Here is a 23,309-nt window from a genome sequence, read left to right on the forward strand (position 1 = left end):
TCGACTTCAGGCATTATTTTTTGCATTGAAGTTGGCAACGAAGTCTACGAGGACCTGTGACTTTATCGCCGTTCGCGGCCGATATGTAATATCGTGCTCGCTCAGTTCGATGGCCCATTTGGCCAACCTGCCCGTTAGCTCGTTTTTATGCAAAATGCTTCTTAAGGGAAAAGTCGTGACGACCGAGATGGGGTGGCATTGGAAATATGGTCTAAGCTTTCATAAAGCTACGACTAAGGCTAGAGCCAGTTTTTCGAGATGGGGGTATCTTGTCTCGACGTCGACTAGTGTTTTGCTAATGTAATAGATGGGGGATTGCGTACCTTTATTTTCTTGGACTAGGACCGTGCTCACAGCTACTTCGGACATGGAGAGATAAACGAGGAGGGGCTGTCCCGGTTCTGGTTTTGAAAGCAACGGTGGCGATGACAAGTACACCTTTAACTCCTTTAGGGCTTAGACGCACTCAGGGGTCCATTGGAGGCTATTCTCCTTTTTGAGTACGCCGAAGAACTTATGGCACATATTGGAGGATCGTGAAATGACCTCGAAAGGGCGGCGATACGGCCAATCAACCTCCGAACCTATTTTTGGTGGTCAAATGCTCTGGTATTCTTTTGATGGCCTTGATTTGATCGAGATTGATCTCGATACCTTGCTGCAACACTAGGAAACCTAAGAATTTTCCTGAGGCCACGCTGAATGCACATTTTTCGGGGTTTGGTTTTATGCCGTATTGCCTGAGTATGCCGAAGGCTTCTCTCAAGTGGTCGATGTGATCTTCTTTCCTTTTGGATTTGACTAACATGTCGTATATGTAGACTTTTATCATTTTACCAAGTTGGTTTTTGAACATCTTCGTCACCAACCTTTGGTAAGTTACCCCCGCATTTTTCAGTCTGAAGGGCATGACCCTGTAACAGTATATCCCCTGGTGGGTGATGAATATGGTTTTTTCCTGGTCATCTTCCTCCATGAGGATCTAATTATAGCCCGGGTAGGCATCCAAGAAGCTTAGTAGCTCGTGCCCGGACGTTGTGTCGATGCGTTGGTCGATATGGGGTAACAGAAATGAATCCTTGGGGAAAGCTTTGTTCAGGTCAGTGAAATCTACGCACATCCGCCATTTGCAGTTCTTCTTTTTCACCATGACAACGTTGGCGACCCATTGGGGTACTTCTACTCCCTGACGGAGCCGTTTTCCAATAATTTTTCCACTTCTTCGTGTACTGCATCATTAATTGCGGAGTTGAACTTACGCCTAACCTTCCTCACCGTGGGGTAGAGTGGATAGACGTTCAATTTGTGCGTGGCGATCTCCTTTGGGATACCTGGCATATCTGTATGGCTAAAAGTAAACAAGTCCGCGTTAGCAGTTAAATATTCACGAAACTTACCCGGTTCCTGAAGTTTGCAGCCGATGTAAGCTTTCTTGTTGTGGTCGTTGTTGTCTAACTGAACGGGGTCGAGGTCCTCTATGGTCGATCCTGCGGCTTCGACCATATCAGGGTCTCTGATAACGTCCTCGCTGTCATCGCATACCGACCTCGATCCTGTTGATTTCTATGCCTCTTTTTCTTTATCCTTTGTTTGTTGGGTGGACGTATAGTCTAAGGCGATGAGGTAGCATTCCTGGGATGTGCGTTGCTCCCCTCGTATACTGAATATTCCCCATGGAGTTGGGAATTTGATGACTTGGTACAAGCTGGAGGGGATAGCTCTCATGGTGTGTATTCATGGTCGCCCTATTATGGCGTTGTATGATGTGTCCTCGTCCATGATGTGGAATGTGGTTTCCAGAGTGACACCACCCGATAGGACGGGAAGTGTGATCTCGCCGGATGTTCGCTCAACTGCATTGTTAAATCCTGTTAGTGTGATGCAGCGCGACACTATCTTATCCTCGAGTTTCATTTGTGCAAGTACTCGAGGATGGATAATGCATGCACCTCTCCCATCATCTACCATAATTCGTCTCACATCGATATCTAAAATTCGTAAAGTGATAACAAGAGCATCATAGTGAGGGAAGGCCAAACTGTCGGTATCTGACTTATCGAAGATGATACTTTCTTCGAGTCCATCATATCGTTCGTGAGTGATAGACCGTTTGAGCTTGTGGGTTGTAGTGAACTTCACGTTGTTGATGGAGGCGTCGCCCCTACCACCAATGATCATGTGGATGGTGCGGGTCGGCAAGGGAAGTTTTGGCGGCCCTTGATGTTATTCACGTCCTCTAGCGAAGTTGGTCCTTCCCCGATCGCTCAACAACCTTTTGAGGTATCCCTGTTGTAGCATGTTTACGACCTCCTCCCTGAGGGAGATGCAATCTTCGGTTTTGTGTCCTCGCTCTTGATGGAACTCGTAGAGGGCATTTGATTTTCTGGTATTTGGGTTTGACCTCATATTTTGTGTCCACTTCACCTTCAGTCTGAGCTTATTTAAGGCATAGACTATCTCTATAGGTGACACATAAAAATTGTGAGCGAATAATAAATGGGGCATACCTCTTTCGTTCCGGTGAATCCCTGTTCTTTTTCGGGGTGGGCCCTCTTCATGGCGGGATGAAGATGCAGCGGTAGTTCTAACATATGGGAGATGTCGTTCCCGATTAGGTCGCGAGGCTGCGAGATCTCTTCTGACATCATTTATTCGATCTTTCATGGATTCTGCTTGCACCGAAGTCAGTCGATGGGTTGGCCCATTGAGGTCATTCTCGTTTGCTTGGACTTCGGCGCAATAAGTATTATGTATTTGTCCCAAGTCGTTGGGGGTACTTCATGAGCCGACTAACTTTCTTATTGCCCTTGAACCATTTCTGCTCAACCCGTTTTGGAAAGCTGCATCGGCCATCCCTTCCGATACATTTGGTAAGGTCAATCTTACTCGGTTGAATCAGGCGATGAAGTCCCTCAATCCCTCTCCCGGTGACTGTTTGATGGCGAATATGTCGTTTACTCTCGCCCCTGCCTTTTTGGCCCCAACATGGGCCGTTACGAACTTGTCGGCCATTTCTTCGAATGTTACGATGGAAATGCTCCTCCAGTAAGGGTCTTGCCGAATTATTTCAACAAAATGGAGGATACTTGTTCATTGGCGAGGTAGTTGCCTTTTACAACGGCGACGTAATGGGTCACATCATCCTCGGGGTCAGTCGTGCCGTCATATAGTTTTAGGTAGGGCGGCATTTTGAAGGTCTTTGGTATGGCATGTGGGGAGGCATCATCGCTATACGGCTGCTCTACGAACCGACCGATATCTCTCTTCGGCAAGAGTTTAGGAGCGTCCGGTATTTTATCGACCCTTTCTTGGTGTTCTCTTATTTGGTCCCGAAGTAGCTTGTTCTCATTTTTCATTTCTTCCATCCTTTTCAAAACGGCCGTGAGAGCATTATCACCTGCATTGTTAACAATATTATGAGTAATACCTGTCGTTGTGGGAGGAAGAGGAAGTTGATCATGTTACTCATCCACTGGTGGTATAACATAAGTTCTTGCGTTTTCTGTGGCCGTATCACGAACGGGCTTATGGAGGACGCTGGTCAGCGTATCAGTTAGCCGGGCCTCAAGGAGCTTCTTTATTGTTGGCGGCGCCTCCGCGGTCGCGGATGTGGAGGCTGTCTTACCAAGAGATTTGTGATGCTGCAGTAGGGAGGGGTGACCCACCTCGCTTGGGGGAGGCATTAGGCGTTGTGTCCTCGTCCACTACTTCAAAGCTCTCATGGATGATGTTCATGAGGTTAGTTGGGAGGTCACTCATTATTCTCGTTCTTTCTTCTCTATTACCAGCCATATTAGATCGATGTATGCAGAGAGAAAAAAGGTTCTTGTTCTTTTTTTTATTTATTTTTATACGTTAGTAACCAGTGTCAATTGTAGATCTAGAAGAAACTAAAAAAGTTAACTAGATAATCCCTACAGACGGCGCCAAACTGTTTGACCAAAAAGTATAACTTTCGGCTAAACTATTAAATTTATGTAGTAATGGGTTAAATCTAGTTAATGATAATAACTCTAGATGCGAATCTTGAGAACGTGTGTGAGATGGGACAAATCCAGTGAAATATTGACAATGATAAGCACAAAATGTTCATAAAGTATGGGCAGTAATGGAGGTGTAACTAGCAATAAATAACAATAAATGGTATCAAAGTAAATAGAATGAATGATTCACCTAATAAAGGATGAGTCGGACGAATATTCGAACGAATGTTCCTCCTGTCAATGATGAATGACAGATAAATCCAAGATTTGTTCGAACTATTCTCGGATCCGGTTAAAAAGTGTAGAATAATATGGGCAAGAATTTTGATAGAAAGGTAATCTTTGTATCTTTACAAAAGAGAGAATCTTTCTATAAAGTCTGCTATTATCACCATAAATATTACATGCCCTTTTCTGTTCCCTTTTCCCCCTATTTATTTGAGACATGTCTCTAACAAATCATAATAGTACAAGTGCACATAATATTCATTAGAATATTTTTTTTAATATCCTATTTCAAAAACTAGCCGTTGCTGTTCTGCCAACGGTACTCGACCTCGGCCATTGTTGTCATCTTTACCACGAACCTCGTTGTTCCCTGACCGACCTCGGCTGATTCTTTCCTTAATGCTGCATTACCCTAAATATTAAACGGAGAGAATAATTACTTTTAATCCCTTTTTTAAATGTTGTACTCCTTAATTAAGACGCTACTAATCTAAAGCAATAAGGTATCTAAAACTTCAAATATTATAAAATAAATTCAAATTGTCAAAAAGACTAATATTTCAGGCTGGAAAAAAATATTCAACCGATGAAACATATAAAAATTTCATACGGTATGCGTTTGGTCATGTGTGTAACTATATACTATTTTCCGGATAAATTCATGTGCAACTAAATATTTTTTGGATACGTACCCACCAACCTACACAATCCACAAACCTTAAGTCTTGTTGAGGTTGAATAAAGTTACTCATCACCTTATTTGTTACTTATTTTTTTGACATTTATTATTATTATATTAAGATAATTTTATGGATAATCATTCAGCTTAACTTACTTTTACAAAAACACTAAACTATTTTTTGTAAATGAACAAGCAAATAAACAGAGGGTGAAAAACTAAAACTTCAAATGATTTTTTTGTAAAAAAAGGAACTTTTAAATTTACATTGATAGCTGAACAAATCAACTTGTACTCCAAAATAAGAACAGTGAAGAAAATGTTTCGTTTTTGCAGTATATCGGAGGAGGGTATATAAAGTGGGCGTTTGGACATAAGAATTAATAAAAAAAAATTCTAAGTGAAAATGATATTTGAAAATTAGAGTTGTGTTTGGACATGAAAATAATTTTGGGTTGTTTTTGACTTTTTGTGAGTGATCTGAGTGAAAGTTTTGAAAAATAGCTTTTTGGAGTTTTTCAAATTTCTGAAAAATTTCAAAATTTTTCTTCAAGTGAAAATTAAAAATTTTATGGCCAAACACTAATTTCGAAAAAAAAGTAAAAAATTTTCGAAAAAAGCTTTTTTATGGCAAAACGGGCTCAAAATTTACTTAATACTCTATTTGTTTCAATTTATATGAACTCATTTGATTGGGCACGAAAACAAAAGAAGACTTTTGAACATATATTTTGTGTGACTATAAATCATTCTATAAAGGTAAATTGTTTACAAATGTGAAAAGAGACCATTATTTTTTGCACGAACTAAAAAGAAAATAAGTTAGACTTAAGTTAAAAGGCATGAGTACATGTTAAGTACATATTCTATTTTTCAAAATTCATATAGCAATTGAAATATTAAAATAATGACCACCAAATAATAAAAAAAATTCTATATTTTAAGAATTGTTCACAATTTTAAGACAGGTAGCCGCAAAATTCGAACTCTAATACAGTTTGCCCTTTAGCGTGTTTCGTCTCTCTGCTTTCCTACATCACCTCCCCGCCATTTCTTTTCCCCAACAAAACTAAACTTTTACATTCTTTCCACTTTTTGGTTCTTCAAAAAATCACAGAGAAATTTCCCAAAATCGCCATAAGAATCATTCTCTAATATTGATGAAAAATGTGCAGACTAAAACGAGGGAACCACAAGAATGTATTTGTATTTTTGGCGATTTTGCTTACGATGGCGAATTCTGCAGTTGGACAGCAGGCAAATAGCAATAACTCCATGGGAATTCAGCTACTGAAGAGTGTTCTCGCTTCACGTGTCAAGGATATGGGCGCCATTATGACCCAAAAACTTAAAGGCCAATTGGATTTTTGCATTGAAGATGTGTAAGTCATTATATTGTATGAAATATAAGTTTGTGAACATGCATAAGAACGTGGAACATGTAAAATGTAATTCTCTGTTAAATTTGCTATGTTACAGAAGTTACGCAATTGTAATTTTCTAATTGTTCCAATGTCTTATAAGTTAAATTAATCAAATTCAATTTTTCTCTTTCTACCTCGGCGTAAGGGGAGCTTTGACGTAGTAAAGTTGCGGCCATATGACCAGTAGGTCACGAGTTCGAGCTGTGGAATCAGTCTCTTGCAGAAATGCAGGGTAACGCTGTGTACAATAGACCCTCGTGGTCCAGTCCTTTCCCGGACCCCGCGCATAATTGGAGCTTAGTGCACCGGGTTGCCCTTTTCAGTGGTGGAGCCACATGCACCAAAGGGGTGTCCGTTCGCCGAAAAATTACACTGTATAACTCGGTAATATTTTTTAAAATATGTATATATACTATATAATGACACCCCTTGAATTTTTGGTGAGTTTGTTTCTTTATATTTTGACTCCCTTAATGAAAATCCTGGCTCCGCCACTGACCCTTTTTACCTCGGAGTATCCATTCACGTGAAACCGCTCAATCCCCAAATTAGTTGAGGTCGGCTGTATGAATTCCCAATATTTATTCTTGGTTGATTAGGACACCATTATTTTCCAACCTTTTTTAATCATACTAGAAGAAATAATAACATTGGGAATCTGTGATGCACATGTAGTAGTATGTCATAAAAGCACACTTGCCTAAGAAATCTGTTTGTTTCCTACTTTAGAAAGAGCAGATTCTTCTACTTCTCTGTTAAGTATTAAACGTGGAGCAACATGAGTCAATGAGTAAAGATTTGGTGAAATTAGCAGCATTAATCATGAAGTCAGTTTTCAAAGATTCTGCCAATAATCTTATGGTATATATAGGGAATGGAATTATTTTTCTTCTCCTAAAATTTGTTTCATTTTTATGATGATATATATTCGGCTTTGATGATTCAAGTCTATGGAAGGTTACAATTTGGTTTCGGCTGATAAATTTTGATTATATTACAGAGATGAAGAGTTTGATGCTGCTTTCAATTTCTCCGAAAACTCAGATTTTTTGGCAGCATGTCTTAGAACGACAAAAGGTACCATGTGCTGAATAAATTCTCATCTTTTCTAGTTTGAGATCCACTCGTCTAGTTCATAATATGGATTACAATTACAATCTTGCAGAATGATGTTAAAATATAGTATTATAGTTTCTGGCCAAGTACATTTGAATATATTAGATTGACTTTTCTTGTGATTAATCATCAATATGTGACGCTCCTTTCAGTCTTGATATTCACAATTTGTTTGGTGGCGTGATAGGGGATGTTCAGCAGCGACTGTGTACGGCAGCAGAAATAAAGTTCTATTCGACCAGTTTACTGGAAGTGGCGGATGAAAGTGGCGCAGCAAGAAGTTCCAATTACCTGAAACCTAACAAGAACTGTAATCTGTCATCATGGATAACTGGATGTGAGCCGGGATGGGCTTGTAGTGTTGGAAAAGATGTTAAGGTTGACTTCGAAAACGATAAGGAGATGCCAGCTAGAACTCTAGAATGTCAATCTTGTTGTGAAGGCTTCTTCTGTCCTCATGGTCTCACCTGCATGATTCGTAAGTATCTGGATTCTCCATGTTAAAAACGACTCGCAGCTTCTTGGACTGATTTCTGCATTTGTTTGCTCTAACAATTAATCAGAAGCTGTGAAATTTAGTATATACCTTTCTGATAATCCTGTTCTTTCCCTCTTGTTGGTTTGTCTTCCTTTTCTTCCCTTGAAGCCTGTCCGATGGGTGCTTATTGCCCTCTTGCAAAACTCAACACGACCACTGGTATATGTGATCCGTAAGTTTCATATTTCCCGCTGGAGTTGTTATTACTATTATTCTTTTCACACACACACACACACATTCACTTTCTTGACCTGATCATATTGCCTTCCTGAAAATAAGCAGCTACCAATATCAACTTCCTCCTGGAGAGACCAATCATACTTGTGGTGGAGCAGATGTGTGGGCTGATTTTATAAGTGCTACTGAACTTTTTTGTTCGGCAGGATTTTACTGTCCAACTACCACCCAGAAGAATCCTTGCAATAAAGGGTATTTATTTTTCTCCCAAAAAAAGTAGCTCATGTATGCTTCTCTTATCTCCCCAGCAAGTTTAGCCAGTAGATGACATAATGTATTCTGTTGCATCTTTATGCTCATGTTCATAAGCTCATGCTTAACCCCATTTACTAACCTACAGCTATTTTATGCATTTTTCAGACATTACTGCAGAGCTGGTTCAACAGTACAGACAAGTAAGTATATCTCTTCAATAACAGTCAGCTCTATTTCAGTATTTCTAACTATTTTTGCTTATTTTATATATGAATGTCAGAGAATGAATCAAGTTTGATGTTTCTAGACATTAGTGCTAGTGAAAACCACTTGTCAAATCTCTTTTCATTTGTTGTCTCATTACATACTCCCTCCGTTTCAATTTATGTGAACCCATTTGACTGGGCACGAAGTTTAAGAAAAGAGAGAAACTTTTGAACTTGTGGTATAAAATGAGACACAAATATTTTGTGTGGCTATAAATTATTGCATAAAATTAAATTGTTTCCAAATAAGGAAAGGGGTCATTCGTTTTGTCACGGACTAAAAAGGAAATAGGTTCACATAAATTAAAACGCAGTGTAACATATTTCTGGGAAAAAAAAAAAAAGAAACAAAAACATGCTGATATTGTTGGGGAGTCTGCAGCTTGTAGCTCCAGCTAAAATACAGTTAGAGAAATACTTGGGCACTCAGATCCAAATTAGGGTTGTCATCTCAATAATTGTCTTTCCTTGAGCTGCTGTCTACCATTGCAATAAGATCAAATAAATTTGAAAATATAATAATAATAATGGCTGGAAAGTTCCAGGACATGTCAGAATGTGAAAATAATTGATCTACTCCGCACACTGTAACAATTGGCTTTGAATTCTTTCTCCTAAGAGGATGGTCTATTCAAGTTCCTTGTGTTGTCGTGAGGTGAGACTTGAGACTCTATTCTTGTTGTCTTGCTTTGAAGCATGTATTCTTTTAACTTCAAGTCAATACCACATGTTTTTGCGACGACTAAATGGATGTATATTAAGTAAGAACTCTTTGCATGTTCTTCTTGATTGACAATTCGTGAAACATTTTGTGAGTTGAACATGACAAATGATCACAAATGAGTAACAGTGATGTATGCACATGCAGGCTGCTATACATTTGCAACTTGTGAACGTCAGGCAACAAACCAAAATATCACTGCTTATGGTATTATGTTTTTTGTAAGTCATCATCTCATTCTTAAGTTATCCGGTCAATGACTATCCATTTGATTGTTGTGCTTATGGAAATAAAGCTTTTGAGTTGGTTAACATTGCATGTCTATGCATCTTACCAAGGTTTCTAACTATCACATTAATCTGAATGAATATTCTATACTATTAACCTAGATATATTCTAATATCTTGACTTTCAACAGAGTCAATATTTTCCCTTTTAGTTGCTTGGTGATTCATCAGAGGATTTCCCCTTGATCTCTAGCAAGTTTGTTCATTTTGATCTGTTAGTCATTGGCTGTGAAAACATAATTTGGTACATATTTCATTATAACACTTGACACATTCAGATTTTATCAACTGAACCATGTGGATATAGAGTTGTTTGGGCCTGGTATCGGTAAATTGGGAGTTTGTGTTAACGAAACTATGAAATGCTGTTTTAAGTAATTATTTTACAGGTTCTCCTTCTATCTGAAAAAAGAAATGCTGTATACCTTTTCATTCTGTAGAGATATTGGATTTCTGATGTATATGGTTTTTCTGTTCAAGACATTTTTCTACCATTAAAGATGCACATACTTAGGATTCAGATTTTACACAAGATTTTTTAACTGGTTTTCTCATTTTCAATAGGGTGGAATCATGCTTATACTTCTCATAATATACAACTGTTCTGACCAAGTTCTGAGCAGCAGAGAAAGAAAACAAGCCAAGTCCAGAGAAGCCGGTGCAAGAAGTGCAAGGGAAAGTGCTCAGGCACAAAACAGATGGAAATCTAACCTTGCTAACATGGGTTCTCAATTGTCAAAGACATTCTCCCGTAGAAAGTCAACAAGGCAGGACCTGCAGAAGGATAGTGATCAAAATAAACCTGGTAAAGATTCTGGCTTGCCCTTGCCCCCAGGTATGTCTCAGGCAAAAGCAAAGAAGCAAAACAACCTCAAGAAGATGATCAATGAATCTGCAGAGAACCCTGATAGTGAAGGTTCCAACATTGAGACTGGGGATAAAAATTTTAAAAAGAACAAGGGTAAACAATTGCATTCAAGGACTCAAATTTTTAGATATGCATATGGGCAAATTGAGAAAGAAAAAGCTCTGCAGGAGCAGAACAAAGATATGACCTTTTCTGGAGTAATCAACATGGCAAGTGAGTTTGAGACAAGGCCCAGACCTCCTATTGAGGTCTACTTCCAAGATTTGACACTAACTTTGAAGGGAAAAAACAAGCATCTATTGAGGTGTGTAACAGGGAGATTATCGCCTGGTCGCGTTTCTGCTGTTATGGGTCCATCTGGGGCTGGAAAGACAACATTTCTTTCTGCATTGACTGGAAAAGCTGCAGGGTGTACTACAACTGGTTCGGTTCTCATAAATGAAAAGTCTGACTCTATTCAGTCCTACAAGAAAATCATTGGCTACGTTCCACAAGATGATATAGTACATGGAAATTTGACAGTGGAGGAGAATCTTTGGTTTAGTGCTCGGTGCAGGTATGCTACAATGGATATGTTACTACTCTTCCTATAGCTTAGCTATTGCTGACTAATATCTTCCAAGTTGCCGTAATTTCTGAACTTAAAGTTGTCCTCGATTTCAAGTAGAATAGTCAATCTTTAACTTCTCTCTAAGTTTGGTTTAGAGGTTGAGTTTGTCGTCCACATGTTCTGACAAATATGTTTGCAAGTTACCGAGGTTCAATTCTTTCTATGTGCATTTTTCTTCGTAAGTTTCTTTCTACCATGAGTCTGCTACTTCAGAGGCTATAGACTCCAGTAATTTGTTGTTTTCAAAAGTTATGCTTCCTTTGTCCTAATTATTGGATTGCTATATGATACTTATGGTCATTTTAGAAGCAACTCTCAGATACTTGTTAACTCAATGTTTCGCAATGGATTAATGAAAATATGCATTTCGAAGGTCTGAAACCAATGCATATCATTGTATTTGAAAAAATATGAGGACAACAAAAAAACTTAGGACCTTGTTTTATTACTCCTATCAGGAAAAAAGTTAGCCTTGCTTCTTGTTTCTGTTTGTTACAGTTAGAATTCTAGTTTGCCACTACTAGCTTCGCAATTGATTCTTATCTACTCGTCAATGTTGAATTGTTCTTCCAGATTGGCTGCTGATTTGCCAAAACCAGAAAAAGTTTTAGTTGTTGAAAGAGTCATAGAGTCCCTGGGATTGCAACAGGTGAGAGATTCTCTTGTGGGGACAGTGGAGAAGCGAGGCATCTCTGGGGGTCAGAGGAAGCGAGTAAATGTTGGGCTCGAGATGGTTATAGAACCTTCTTTGTTAATTTTAGATGAACCAACTTCTGGTCTGGATAGCTCTTCTTCTCAGTTATTGCTTAGAGCACTTCGTCGTGAAGCTCTTGAAGGAGTGAATATATGCATGGTGGTTCACCAACCAAGGTAATGTTTGCAGTCATACTTTTCTTCTTTTCGGTCTTCCAATCAAAATGCTCATTGTACTATATATTGGAATATCTTCCAATATAACAACCGAAATACTTGCTCTGGAAACATGAGGCACGGTCATGAATAGTTTCCAGCAGTCATACCAAAAAGAATTTTGCTCTCCGTTCCTACATTGTGGAACAACATTCTGACTTTGGGTCTCATCTTAAAGCACTTCTTTAAGAGAATAACATATCTATTACTAGATTTCCTCACAAAGTCATTCCTTAATTGCACATTCATATATAAAATCTTCGCTGCTTTTTGTTTGCAGAAGTAATTTCGTAACAGATAGTTTGTTAATTGCTGATTGCCGTAATTGATTTATTAGATTAATAGTCCTGTTCTGTATCTAATTGTAAACGTGTTAGCCAAAGTTGTATTCTCCTCACACTAAGTGACAGAAAATCTCTTGTTTCAGCTATACTTTGTTCAGGATGTTTGACGATTTGATACTTCTAGCGAAAGGTGGCCTTACAGCATACCATGGACCAGTATCCAAAGTTGAAGAGTACTTTGCAGGAATTGGAATCAATGTCCCAGATCGTGTTAATCCTCCAGATCACTTCATTGATATTTTAGAGGGAATTTATAAACTCCCGGCAAGTATAGGAGTAACCTATAAAGATCTTCCTCTTAGATGGATGCTTCATAATGGTTACCCAGTACCACCAGACATGCTAGCTTCTTCGGGATCAGCAGCTTCTTTGGCTGGGGATAATTCAGCACATGGAGGAAGTTCTGCAGCGGCTGGTCCTGATCTATCTTTTGCAGGAGAGCTGTGGTCGGATGTCAAATCCAATGTTGAACAGAAGAAGGACCATATACAGCACAAACTTTTGGCCTCAGCGGACTTGTCGAATCGGAAAACACCTGGTGTCCTCCTCCAATATAGGTATTTCCTTGGAAGGTATGACTAGCTCCCTTTATTTCTAATATTATGGAGTACTCTTTTTATTTGTTTGTTAAGATATGCTAGCAAGTCACTTATTTTGCTCTTCAATTCCTGTGTTCGAATATTTTGAATTTGTCCAATGTGCTTTCCAATAGTTAGGCTATAGATATTTATATAGCAGCTAAGACAAGCAGTTTTATGAATATTATGTGAGGTATTTAGTCACAGTTTATGAGGAAAATATGTGCACAGTATGTTTTTTGCTTTATGAATATTTCAATTTTGTCTGTGATATTCGATGAATGGCATCTACTAACAATTTGATTCTGCATATTAGTCAGACTCGGCAAGCAGCGACTACGAGAAGCGAAGATGCAGGCAGTTGATTTTCTTATACTATTACTTGCTGGGATCTGTTTAGGAACACTTGCTAAAGTGAGTGATGAAAGCTTCGGAGCACAGGGTTACCTTTATACAGTCATTGCAGTTTGTAAGTTAAAACTTTGAGACAGCAGATATATATACACTTGCCTTATTTTGCTTCAGCATGTACAATTGGTCAAATGACATTTAACTTTGAAGTTTAAGACAGGTAAGCTTTTATTTCCAAAATTTTGAGAGGGAAATGTTAAAGAGGAACTTTATAAGTTTTATAACGGTGCATCAAATTTTGAGTTCTGCTTGAGAAATTTGCAAAACACAGATCATGATTTCTCTTAGCAGTTTATCTCTAACTCATCACTAATAACTCCATTTTTTCTTTCATTCTAACAATTTGAAACAGTTTTTGCAAATAAAATATATGCTGCTCTTGGAGATTAGCATACTGTGTAAATTATTATATCAAGCTGGAAACTTCTTTTCTAGTTGAGTAAAGTAGTTCTTTGCTATTATTTGAACTTCATTACTAGTCACATGACTCCCATCATTATCACTAACAGAGAGAAAGCATCCTGAATCTCAGAAAAGGTAAGATATGACAGAAACTGAGATAGTGTAATAGTAGAAGTGCAAAAGTTAGAGAAGAAAAGCAGAAGCTTCCAAGCAGTGAGCAAATATAGCATCTTCTTCACACTATAATGAATTCTAAAGTCGGATACTGTATTAAGATTAAGAACTTGGATTAATGATTAATCATGGTATCTGTTTCTCTGGAAGTATGTCTTGTCTACATGGTAGAAAACCGTGAAACTTCAAAAAGATAATTGTATGTTAGTTTGTTTTGCTTGATGTTTCCCCATTCTTTATGAAAAGTTTTTAACTGGCAATCCTGAAATTAGCCTTTTTCATTTGTGCTAAAACATTGTTCGGGTCTAATTAACATAATGTTTATTCCTGACTTCCAGCACTCCTCGGCAAGATTGCAGCATTGAGGTCATTTGCTCTAGAAAAAGTATACTACTGGAGAGAGAGTGCATCCGGCATGAGCAGCTTGGCTTACTTTATGGCCAAGGATACACTTGACCATTTCAATACAATTGTAAAGCCTGCAGTTTATCTATCAATGTTCTATTTCTTCAATAATCCAAGATCCACTATTTGGGATAATTACCTTGTCTTGCTTTGTCTCGTATACTGCGTTACGGGAATAGCTTATGCTTTGGCTATCTACTTTGAACCTGGTCCAGCCCAACTGGTGGGTGTTTTGAACTTTAATAGTGATATAATATGTGAAGTCTTTACTGTGATTCTATACTTACAAACTAATTTTGTCTGTCAGTGGTCAGTTTTGTTACCAGTCGTTTTGACTCTCATTGCAAACCAAGACGGCGACCCACTTATGGCAGAAATAGGAAATTTTTGCTTTCCTAAATGGGCTTTAGAAGCATTTTTGCTTGCAACAGCTAGAAGGTCCGGTGCATCCTATCTCTCTTTGTATCGAATAATATGTCAAGGAATGGTTTATTTCTTTAATGCTTTAAAACTATCTTGCCACGGCATCATCAATTCCTGCTAGGTTTACAATTAGCTTGGAATTAACCATCAGGCATTCAGAATCAATTTTATATCTGATATTTGGCACTAAAAATGTTTCTTCAACTCACTCAAGTGTAAAGTTCCTATTCTTCTTATATTCTGCTTCCAGGTACTCTGGTGTATGGCTGATCTCAAGATGTGGTTTACTAAAGTCAAGGAACTATGATCTTGGTCACTGGTATCCTTGCTTGCTATACCTCATCCTCGTCGGCTTTCTCAGCCGTTGTTTAGCATTCTTTTGTTTGGTGACTTTCCAGAAAAAATAAGTCTTCTTGCTCTCTTGCTTCATTGCTTGGCATTCTAGCACAAACATGGAAAAATGCAGGTTTGCAGACTGACTAACAAAATGCCACAATGTAATGTAAGTGCAGTAAAAATGGTCTGTGGCAACTGAAGTCAACAATTTTGGCAGAATGTAAATGTACATATGAGCGAATTTTAGTTTCTCTGGAAGTGTTACCTTGCTTCCTGAATCTTGTAATTAGCTATGACCCTTCAACAGAAATGGCAGATGCCGTCTTTAAAAGAATATACTGCTGGTAGTGGCAGCTATTTCTGGAGCCAACAGTAAATGAATTCCAATCTTTCGCCTCTCATTAGGTTCAATAAAATGCTTGTGAAACTAATAAGAAAATGTGAGCGAGTTTAATTGAAGAAAATGGAAAGGTATTATACTTTTATGGACGGGTGCATCAAATGTCTCTGTTTTACTTTTACATGGTCAAATAAATTCAGAAAACCTCCTTTCATTTTATTATTACAGACATGACATGTCTAAGGAATATTGTGTTATACTACGTTATCCTGAATTCCAGGCCCCACTCGTGGTCGTGGTTTTTGGGAAGTTCTTTGTTTTGCTCATTAGAAGACTGTATGAAATGGGGGTAAAATTAAAGGGAGTGGGTGGGGGTGGGGGGTGGGGTTGATGAAACACCACATGAAATGGATTCTATATGTAATTGCATGGAAAATCGAAGGAAACTTAAGGGAATGATGGAGTACCCACTGCCCACTTATTGCTGTTCTTTTCATACCTAAACCTGTTTCCCATTGCCACCGCATGAAGTGTGGAAATAAATATAAAATGCCGTCTAACAAAAAGTTAAACTTTATAACATTGAGTATTACTTGACTAAAAACATGAACCATTCAAGTGAACAAAATTCCACTTTAGTGGTCCAAATCATAATATATAACAAGAAGAGTAACCGTAAAACATACTACTTAATTTAGGCAACTATAATATTTATCAAATACTTCCACAACTAATAAAGAGGTTAATCAATATTAAGTTCTTTAATTGAATATTTAAGAAACCAATGGTTAACTCTCTTCCTTAATCCTTTGCCTCCTGTGATGCTTCCCCCGATTCAGCTTAGCAGATAAACCAACTGCAAAATAGTGCAGAAAATTAGCTATCAGGTACAGGTCAGTATTGTTACTCCAATAACTCATTCGCTGCTGAATCACCACTAATAAAATCAGTTATAACCTTATTATCTTCAATCATATTTGTCTTTTCCCAAAAAAAAAAAGAAGATTCAGTAATAACAGTTACACGTTCCAGTGGCATATTGAGTTTTCACCCTCTCACTACCAAATACTGTGTCTCAAGATAAAGTTCAGATATATCTTCCCCATCTTCTCCCAAAATTCATCACCTATTTAGTAATTTTCCTGGGTTATCCTCAGAAGAAACCTATCCACAATTAAATCATCTCATAATACCGATGTCCACAAGTACATCTCATCTCATAATACTGATATCCACAAGTACATCATCTCAAAATATCGATATCCACAAAAACGTTTGAGCAACTGAAGCTAACGAAACGACAACAAACAGCACTAAGAGTCATTTTTTAAATTGACCCATCCCTCCCCCACACAAAGAAACAAAGCAATAAAAAAAAGAGGAGAGGAAATTGTATACCTCATATCAGATTTTTTTTTTTCTGCAAAGACGGGCAATATTCTCCTCATGTGGTCCTTTATATGCATGGATTTGAAAAGTTTCTAGAGGTGTACGCATAGTCAGATTGATAACTTTAATAGTTATAAAAAATTCACGACATTCGGCAAAAATGAAATTAACTTTTTCAATACTCAAAACATTGTACTTGTGAACCTGCAAAGCATATAGAAAAGACCGTAAAGTCATTAAGGCTGAGGGATACTATTCACCCAAAGCAAATATGAATAGAGGCATGCATACACATACACTGGTTTTCCTATTGTTTTACTCCTGAATAGCATGGTTAGCCAGTTCCATCAGCATGTCAGCTTCTTTCTCAAAATCCAGATATGGTATATATACAGCTGCCTTAGCATCACCCGGATAGACGTCAATGTCGAAACCCTATAAATAAGTCATGAATTTTATATCCAAAAAAAGAGGGTCTAATTGAATTGCACAGACTTTAGTTACAGAGAGATAAGTTAAATCGAGTCGGAAGTCAATTCAATCAGGTAAATAAAGTCGATTACATGGAGCAAAAATTATCTTTCAGTATTTGATCTATTAGCTTAAAGAGAAGCAGGGGCTAATCAAGGAAGAAGAATCACTTTAACACTAACGGCTAAAAGCACCACCAAAACAGCCATGACCTCCAACATTTATTTTAAACACGTAAACAAGACAATAGTGGGTTTGTCTGCGAACACACTACCCTCCCAAGACCCCACTTGTGGGATTATACTGAGTTTGTTGTTATTGTAAACAAGACAATGGTGACTTGTAAGTAAGCTCCATAATCTTTTTTGCCACAGTTAAGCCACTAATTGAATTGCACAGATCTGTCCAGACAATATTTATCTCTTATTGATAGTCTAAGTTGGCACATCTGTAATGCTTAGATAAGAGAGGGTGGTCAGGGAAGGCCTTGCTAGATTTGGGAAGAGAAGTGAGAGCTAAGAGCAAATAGAGAACAAGTGTCAAAGTTTTAACTATTGGGATTTTTGCGCTCGTGAGAGTTTCACATGTTACAACTAACAATAACCAAGAGATAAGAGCGAAAAATAGGAGAGCGATACGTAAAATACAGGGACTTACCATGTGATCATCCTAAAAAGAAAAAAAGAGATATATACAAGAATTGGATGGTGAAGAGTTGAAGTATAAGAAAACACCTTCCAATGTTAAGAAAACTCCACGTAAACAGGGTAAACAGCTAGGAGTAATATGAAATTCTACTGCCTAAAAATAAACTCCAAATATTAAGAATACCCTCAGCTAACGAAACTGGCAAAACTTTTCTTATTGGTGCTCCCATTAATCTTGGAATTGTTGAATTGGATTACAAATTACTTAGAAATTTGACTAGCTTCTTTTTTCTAAGACTGACTGAAAAAACCATTCCTCAAAAGGGCACAATCAAAACAAAATTACTTTTTAATCGCTGCAATCAAAGGCTTGCAAATTAGCAACCAGTTTGCCTGCACATCAACTATTTCACAAATAAACACCAATTTATGAAGCCAAATTAAAGGCTGCGTTGTGTGTATAAATACATATACTGATATAGTATAAAATTAGAACAAAAGATAAAAGGGAAGTAGTAAAGAAAGAAGACAAACATCGGTTTGACAAATCTGGCGGAAGTATCTCGTATAAATTTTGCGAAATACATCGCGGTGCTCCTTTGAAGCGGCTTTGGGGATAAAATCGTCGTCATTCCATAGATTTTCATCGGCTATGTACCTGCGGGGCAGTTCCTTCTTCCACTCACCAGAATTTGGCTTCGATTCAGTGTCGGCCATTTCGATCAAACTATCAACCAACTTAATATGCTTTTCTCTATATATACTTTTTGGGGACCCTGCTCGTTGGGCCACAACATTTTCTTTCCCTTTCCGAATACAATATAGTTCCCTTTTCTTTTTTATTCCGATTTTCTGGGTAATTTTTTATATTAATAATTTTGTTTGTGGTGACTCAACTTTGTTTCAATTTTACAAAAGTCACTCAACTTTCGTTTATAACTTAAGAGTCATTCAACTTTGGCTACATCACTTAAAAGTTACACCTGATGAAATATGTATATATCGTCACCGGAAAAATGACATGGCAAACTTTTAGTTATTTTTTATGCCACGTGAGCAACCACATAGGATATACCATATGGTATATTTGTGTCTTTCTTTTGTTTAAGCTGTCGGCTTAGGCTGCTTGTATTTGTGGATATTTCTTATTAAAATATTGCTAGAATGACATGAATTTAAAAGAACTTTCTTATGACTTGCATTTGTAATCCATGTGATTAATAGGTTGTTTGGCCAAACTTCTCTAAACTTGTATTTTTATTTTTAAAAAAATGCTTTTCCCCCCAAAATTTAAGTGTTTGACCAAGCTTTTAGAAGAAAAAAAATATTTTTAAGGAGAAGCAGGAAAAAGTAGCTTCTTCCCCAAAAATACTTTTTGAAAAGTAATTTTGAGAAAAAAATACACATAAAAGTACTTTTTAAAAGCTTGACTAAACAGTAATTGCTGCTCAAAAGTGCTTTTCAAATTAATTAGCCAACCACAAACTACTCTCATCAAAAGTACTTTTGAGAAAAACAGATTTAAGAAAAAACACTTCTCAAAATAAATTGGTTTTAGTAGTTTGGCCAAACATGCTATAATTCATGTACAACTATCTAGTACGTTTAAAGGAAAAAAATTATGGTTACGACTTTTCACATCCAAGCAAGAACCGGTACAACATGTATTAAATTATCTAATTCGTTGTTAAAATCCTATGTGGTTGCTCACGTGGCATAAAAAATAACTAAAAGTTTGCCATGTCATTTTTTCGGTGATGATATATCCATATTCCATCAGATGTGACTTTTAAGTGATGCGGTCAAAGTTGAATGACTTTTAAGTTATAAACGGAAATCGAGTGACTTTTGTGAAATTGAAACAAAGTTGAGTGATCACAAGCGAAATTAACCCCTGATTTTCTATATATTCGTGTATGATTAAGTTTTACTCTTTTAAAATAAACTTTATGTTTTAAAATTACCATTAATTACTTTCTTAATTTTTAAAAATTTAAAATTAACTAAAATATTGGTTATTAAATATTTTCTTATTTTAAATTATGTAAAAACTCCTAATATTTAGAAATTTAAATTCAAGTAAGATTTTCCTAATTTGTTAATGTAATGTAACCGGAAATTTATAGATTACAATTGTGAATATTTGTTACTAGTTTTTTGTTCTGGTTCCAAGTAAAATATAAAGATTGGGGTAATTTTGGTTTCCAAATACAAACTCATTTTAAATGCAAGAAATTGAGCATAAAAATATGTTTGACTATTTATCTTTTTTTGGCTCCCTTTTATTTTATTCGCTAGATGACTTTCCAGTAAACCCGTCAAAAGGACCGGGTCAACCCATGTCCGGCGGACCAGCCCGGTAAAACCCCGAGCGAAACAGCCTGATTGAGCTCAACTTCCCAAATTCCCATTCCAAAATCGATGCCCTGAATACCCAACAAAGAGACAATTCATGACTATCTTAAATCATATGCCAAACACTTTTGACATTAACCCACACTTCAATGAAACCGTGTGCAAAAAACTTGTCTATAGAGGGTAAAAACTGTTTCACCCTATGGCTCAGAAGTTGAATATATATGTCAGTGGCTTGATCAAAGATACTAATATCATGGCCAATCTTCTCCAAAGGGCAAAAGGGTTTTTTTTCCCGAAAACACCTTTTTTTCCTTTCAATTTAAGGTGTTTGGTCAAGTTTTTTTTGAGGGAAAAAATACTTTTGGGAAGAAGCAGAAACAGTTTCTGAGAAGCAGAAAAAAGTAATTTTTTCTCAAAAAGCAGAAACAGAAGCAGTTTTGACTTTTCTTCTTACCAAAAATACCCTTAACAAAATATAATATATACCAAAATAACCGTTAAATCTAATACTTAGGATATTAATATATAAGTATTTCTTCTTATTTTTAGGATAGTTTTCTAATATATAGTGATTTTAGGGGTGAATACTTTTATATTTGTTGAATGATTTTTAATATATTTGAATAATATTACAAGAATTAAAGTACTTTTTAATTTTATTTTCATATTTTACTTAAATAAAATGAAAAGATTTAATTATTGCTTGTAATAATAAATTTTTAAGATTATTTATTTACTTATAATATTAACTATTAAGTAAATCTATTCATGTCATTATTCGTAATTTGATACTTAAAAGCACTTTTTGAAAAACTTGGCCAAACAAAAATTATTGCTCAAAAGTACTTTTTAGAGTGATTAGCCAAACACAGAGTGTTTCTCTCCAAAAGTAATTTTTTCAAAAGCACTTTTGAAAAAAGCATTGGACCAAGATATGTTTTTATTATATGGTCAATATCGATCTACTGTAGTAGATCATATGGATGTATCAAAATAAGCTGATTTTTCCTGTTTGGCCAAACAGGCTATAAATCCTTTTCTAATGCAATCCTTTTTGGGGTGGATGCAGGGGCGTCCATAAAGCAAGTAAAGCAACTGCTTTATACCCCACATTTATGGAGGCTCCATTTTTTATTATACCGAATAGGTTATGTATAAGTTAAAAAAAAGATTTTGTGAAGTGAAAAGTTTGATTTCTTTCTTTAACAAGTATAGAGAATAAGTATTAGCAAAAAAAAAAGTATAGAGAATTGCACTTGCTATGATGATTGCACTTGCTAACAAGTATAGAGAATTGCACTTGCTATGATGATAGCAAAAAAAAAGTATTTGCAACTGTTATGATTTCTGCAATGAAAATTACACTTGAAATAAATATCGAACCCGAATTTCATAAGAAACGTATGATATATAGGAAGTAACAATTTGATGAGAATGTTGATAATAAAATCTCAAAATCTTTCGAAGAGTCCTTTAGAGTTTACTTTATACATAGTAGACAAGGCTATTTTTTTCACTTCAAAATAGATTTGAACAATTCGAAGCATATGAAAATATTTTTATTTTCTATTTAGCGGTAAAATTTAAGATCACTAGATGATGGAAAGTTGAAAAAATATTGCATTAATCTTGAATGTTCCTTAAAGCATAATAATCAATCCGATATTGATGGTTTAGATTTATTTTCAGAATTAAAAATATTAAAAAAAATAGTACAATTAGAAAATAATAATTTAATTGATACATTCGGTCAAATAAAAAGATTTGATTCTTTTCCAATGCCTATATTACTTATGAAATAATATTAATAATTCTTGTTACCGTCGCTTCAGCTGAAAGAAATTTTCAAAATTAAAATTGATAAAATCTTACCCAAGATCAACAATGTCTCAAGAAAGGTTAAATGGATTAGCTATATTGTCAATTAAGAAAGACTTATTAAGAGTTATTGATTATAAAAAATTATTAATAACTTTGTATCTAAGAAATGCTAGAAAAATAGATTTCAAATAAATAAATATTTTTTTTAAAAAAAGTAAGGCCCCTCGTAAAGTTTGACTTTAGACCATAGAGCTCATCGGGCCGCCCCTGGTGGATGACAGGTTAATAGCATGTTTGGCCAAACTTCTAAAATTAATTTATTTTGAAAAATATTTTTCTCAAAATTGTTTTCGGTAAGAAGTAATTCGTATTTGACTACTTAATTTGAAAAATACATTTGAGTAGCAATTAATTTTGGCCAAACTTTTAAAAAGTACCTCTAAGCGTATTTTTTTAAAAATACTTATCAAAAGTGCTTTTGAAGACTAACTATACCTTTCTCTGATTCTCAAAAATAATTTATGTTTTTATTAAAAAATACTTTTTCCTTCTAAAATCTTGGTCAAAAGAAATACTTTTGGTAAAAAAAGTCATGTTTTTATGTTATGATCATTGTTAGAAGAAGTATACTGCTGATAAAATCAATTCAGAAAAACCTCCTTTCATTTTGCTATTACCGACTCTGACCACTCATGGGGTTTGGGAAGTTCTTTTTTGGAGTTAATTGTTTTCTTTTTTGACTAGGTGAGTTCTTTGTCAGTAATTTTTGTACTACGGCGATATCTGTAAAAGTTCATTTAGAATGTCACAGCTGTTAGGATATACTATAAATCATGCTTATAGTTATAGTATTTTTTTATGGAATAATTATTTATTTATTTATTTAATTCAATAAAATTTTATTTTAAATAAATCTTGTATTTGTTTGTGTGTTCTTTGTTTATATAGTAGATGATTTAGTATATAGAGTTTAATTTATATATGGAAGATTAAATCATCTGTTCTTATCCGACAGTTTATGTTCACAATCTAATAATAGAATTGGACAAACCATCAAAATGATTATAGCACAAGATTAAATATAATTTATCTTGTTTATGGGAATGGTTTAATTCCGACTTCTTGTGCTAGTATATTAGTTGTGTGTGT

At 36.0% G+C, this 23,309-nt stretch overlaps 1 protein-coding gene and 1 long non-coding RNA gene across 7 annotated transcripts; one reads left to right on the forward strand and one right to left on the reverse strand.

Annotated features, from left to right (window-relative positions):
• The first annotated feature begins 5,880 nt into the window (after positions 1 to 5,880).
• Positions 5,881 to 15,532, forward strand: LOC107769049 (ABC transporter G family member 28-like). 6 transcript variants are annotated; one of them, XM_075244663.1, is made up of 14 exons: positions 5,881 to 6,698; positions 7,315 to 7,391; positions 7,618 to 7,908; positions 8,077 to 8,140; positions 8,251 to 8,397; positions 8,566 to 8,600; positions 9,535 to 9,608; positions 10,239 to 11,098; positions 11,726 to 12,022; positions 12,489 to 12,977; positions 13,304 to 13,452; positions 14,309 to 14,598; positions 14,683 to 14,813; positions 15,049 to 15,532. In XM_075244663.1, exons 3-14 carry the CDS (start codon positions 7,833 to 7,835, stop codon positions 15,203 to 15,205), a joined length of 2,769 nt encoding a protein of 922 aa, XP_075100764.1. In that variant the 5' UTR covers positions 5,881 to 6,698; positions 7,315 to 7,391; positions 7,618 to 7,832; the 3' UTR covers positions 15,206 to 15,532. The 6 variants fall into 6 exon arrangements, with proteins under 6 accessions (XP_075100764.1, XP_075100761.1, XP_016443710.2 ...); XM_075244660.1 differs by having other exon boundaries at positions 5,881 to 6,272; positions 7,629 to 7,908; XM_016588224.2 differs by having other exon boundaries at positions 5,916 to 6,272.
• A 497-nt stretch (positions 15,533 to 16,029) lies between these two features.
• On the reverse strand, positions 16,030 to 18,783 carry LOC107769048 (uncharacterized). The gene is made up of 4 exons (XR_001644306.2): positions 18,516 to 18,783; positions 17,161 to 17,298; positions 16,873 to 17,067; positions 16,030 to 16,330 (listed from the first exon to the last, which is right to left on the reverse strand). It is a non-coding gene; the product is annotated as an uncharacterized LOC107769048 (long non-coding RNA).
• Positions 18,784 to 23,309: the final 4,526 nt, after the last annotated feature.

The sequence above is a fragment of the Nicotiana tabacum genome, chromosome 22 (genome assembly GCF_000715075.1).
Source record: "Nicotiana tabacum cultivar K326 chromosome 22, ASM71507v2, whole genome shotgun sequence".
Lineage (NCBI taxonomy): Eukaryota > Viridiplantae > Streptophyta > Magnoliopsida > Solanales > Solanaceae > Nicotiana > Nicotiana tabacum.